Source organism: Sinocyclocheilus anshuiensis, unplaced genomic scaffold (assembly GCF_001515605.1).
Source record: "Sinocyclocheilus anshuiensis isolate Anshui unplaced genomic scaffold, SAMN03320099.WGS_v1.1 scaffold98, whole genome shotgun sequence".
NCBI classification, from domain to species: domain Eukaryota; kingdom Metazoa; phylum Chordata; class Actinopteri; order Cypriniformes; family Cyprinidae; genus Sinocyclocheilus; species Sinocyclocheilus anshuiensis.
Genome location: NW_015544128.1, coordinates 213,041 through 216,367, shown reverse-complemented (window position 1 = coordinate 216,367; position 3,327 = coordinate 213,041). Strand labels below are relative to the sequence as shown.

The window sequence follows — 3,327 nt, the reverse complement described above, 5'->3', positions numbered from 1 at the left end:
AACTGCTTAGGATTGTTTATTTAAGCAAATTAATAAGAAAGGAAACAGTACGTATATGTACATACATACAAGGTACTGGTAACACAATAAAGAATGAACTGTGCTCATACAAATTTTAAAAAGTCAGACCTGCGCATAACTAGAATGTAGTGAATCATGATTTGTTCGTGAAAACGTTTGTACGCAGGTTTCTAGCACAACTTTGTGCATACACATGCTTAACGAATGAAACCCATTGTCTCTATTTTAACTAGAAATACTGCCATAATTTAAAAGTAATATAAAATGGTATATTGTGGGATAAACCTTAATTAGTACCATGAAAATCACTCAAAACACACAAAAAAAAAAAATTATTTAATAAAAATATATTACATTGATTTCACTGAAAAAAAAATTACATTTCAGGTGTTCGGTCACTTTTGACCGCGAACAACACACAGGACAAGTGTGTCTCCCAAGTGAACACTACCAGAAGATTAAAATACTTTCTCTAATGTATAATTAACAAGAAAAGGAAGGAAGACAAACTGCTTAGGATTGTTTATTTAAGCAAATTAATAAGAAAGGAAACAGTACGTATATGTACATACATACAAGGTACTGGTAACACAATAAAGAATGAACTGTGCTCATACAAATTTTAAAAAGTCAGACCTGCGCATAACTAGAATGATATTTCCATGCTTTTCCTGATCATAAATTTAAAGTTGCCTGGTATTTCCAGAGTTCTACAATCAGTAAACTTATTAAAGGTCTCATGGCATGAAAATGTCACTTTATGAGGTTTTTTAACATTAATATGCAGATACAGTACTAGGGACCACTTAGGCCTATATAAAAGCATCTAAAAAGCAGCATGTCATGGGACCTTTAAGATGTTACAACATTCAATTGAAATTGATAACATAATGAGCTAAAATACACCTACAATCAATGGGAACAAGTCATTTTGTTCAGTTTGTCCATTTATTTTTAAGCTTCCAGTTACATTGTTACATTTCACTGTAAAGTAGAAGTTTGACTAATATTTTGATTCAGAGGAATCAACACACTGAATTGAGTTGAAATTAGAGGGAATCTACCACAACCGCTCAATATTTAAAACTATTTTTGTGCATATTAACTCCTGTGACCATACCTGACCATCTTTTTTTAATATAAAATAAAAAGCCTTATGGTGAACCATAAAGAGGTGAAATATGCAAATAAAAGTAGTAAAAAAAAAAGTAGTCATGAAGGTAACAGTCAGATGTAGCCCACATTCAGCTGCACCGTGAACATAGACTTGATTTCACACAATGCTTTATTACACTGACTACACTTGAATGTCTTCCAAAATGATTGTGCAGATGATTGTAGAAATTACTCCTTTTCCTAAACCTTGTCACTCTGGGGAAAATGGTGATTTCTTTAGAGAATGAGTTTGCAAATGGCGTTTCATGCTGCTTTGAAATGTGAATCTCTTCTCACACCGAGGACACTTGTAAGGTTTCTCTCCAGTGTGAACTACCTTGTGAATCTGAAGGTTTCCTTTAACCCTGAAACTCTTTCCACACTGTTCGCAGGTGAAAGGTTTCTCTCCAGTGTGAATTCTCATGTGATCCTTGAGGCTTCCTTCAGTTGAGCAACTCTTTCCACAGTGATGGCACATGTTAGGCTTTTCTCCGATGTGAATTTTAACATGATTCTTAAGATGTTTCCTGTCTGTGAAACTCCTTTCGCACTGATGACATTTAAAACTGTTCTCTCTTGAGTGCATCTTCATGTGATTATTAAGGTTTTCTTTATATCTGAAACTCTTTCCACACTGATCACATGTGAATGGCTTCTCTCCAGTGTGACTTCTTATGTGAGTCCTAAGATTATCTTTGAGCCTGAAACTCTTTCCACACTGAGGGCAGGTGTAAGGTTTCTCTCCAGTGTGAATTCTCAAGTGGGTATTAAGGTTTTTTTTCTGTGTAAAACACTTTCCACACTGAGAGCATACTAATGGATTCTTTTCAATGTGAATTATCATGTGAGTCTTAAGACCTCCACTAAGTGAGAAACTCTTCCCACACAGTTTGCAGGTATAAGGTTTCTCTCCAGTGTGACTTCTCATGTGGGCATTAAGGTGACCTTTCAGTGTAAAACTCTTTCCACACTGAGAGCAGGTGTAAGGTCTCTCTCCTGTGTGAATTCTCATGTGAGCCTTAAGGTTTTTTTTACGTGTCAAACATTTTCCACATTGAGGGCATATTGTTGTTTTTTGAGTTTTTTCTCGTGAGGAGGTCTTTTTAGTCCGTGAGCAACTAATTGTTTTTTCTTCAGTTTTGAAATCATGATGTTTCTCATTTTGATCTTTCTCTTCAATTTCATTCAGTTCTTGACTCTCCTCTTTCAGCGCCATCAGGTCTGAGGTGGAAAGAGACAAATACAAGTAAAAACCAGTTTAATAGCATAAAGCAACAGACATCAAAACATTTAGACACGAAAAGCATTAAATCAAAAACACGTATCCTGAATCCTAGACTTACTAAACTACTGAAACCAGTGACCTCAGAACCTCCTGTCAATATTGTTAATTCTTTGCTTTCTATAGGACCTCCACCCATCTAGATCTTGATGGAGGAATGTACCATTACATTGTTTTCCACAATTACGGTTGGTTACATTCACACATTGTTTTGTTGACAATCATAGCCTTCTTTCACCTTATAAATGTTGCAGGCTCAACAAATAAGCTCTACCTGGTTAAAAATTCAGCACCTAGAGCACTTGCTAGTCACACTGACCAGTAGCTGCGTTTCCATTACCCTTCACATTGCACAAATTGAAATTGTGAATTTAAAATAAACCCAGTGGAAACCCATCAATTTTGCAAAAACTCCCATATAGGGGGGCATTCGTGGTCTAATGGTTAGAGAGTTGGACTTGTATCTCGAAACTTGCGGTTCAAGTCTCAGGTCCGGCAGGGATTGTAGGTGCGGGGAGTGAATAACCAGTGCTCTCTTCACCCTCAATACCACGACTGAGGTGAGACCCTTGAGCAAGGCACTGAACCCCCAACTGCTCCCCGGGCTCTTCAGCAATATGGCTGCTCACTGCTCCGGGTGTGTGTTCACAGTATGTGTGTGTGTGTGTGTGCGCACTTGGATGGGTTAAATGCTGAGCACAAATTCCAATTATTCCATGGTCTGTCTGAATACTGGATTCTGATTGGCTGGCAGGTATGCAGTAAAACCGTTTAATGCATAGGTAGTTCCAAGTCAGTTTAATCACCATTCTATATTAATGCGCTGCTTTAATTGATGCACACTAACCAACACGCATCACTCGCGCGCA

The 3,327-nt window shown here is 37.3% G+C and overlaps 1 protein-coding gene and 1 long non-coding RNA gene across 2 annotated transcripts in view; both read right to left on the bottom strand.

Annotated features, from left to right (window-relative positions):
• Window positions 1-744, bottom strand: LOC107694855 (uncharacterized). Its single transcript, XR_001634929.1, has 2 exons — window positions 658-744; window positions 1-129 (listed from the first exon to the last, which is right to left on the bottom strand). It is a non-coding gene; the product is annotated as an uncharacterized LOC107694855 (long non-coding RNA).
• A 135-nt stretch (window positions 745-879) lies between these two features.
• The window catches only part of LOC107694851 (gastrula zinc finger protein XlCGF7.1-like), a 9,988-nt gene continuing 7,540 nt past the window's right edge, over window positions 880-3,327 (bottom strand). Inside the window, exon 2 of the mRNA XM_016494546.1 lies at window positions 880-2,397. Within this exon, the coding sequence (XP_016350032.1) occupies window positions 1,388-2,392 (1,005 nt within the window). The 5' untranslated portion in view covers window positions 2,393-2,397 and the 3' untranslated portion in view covers window positions 880-1,387. The remainder of the gene's footprint in view (window positions 2,398-3,327) is intronic.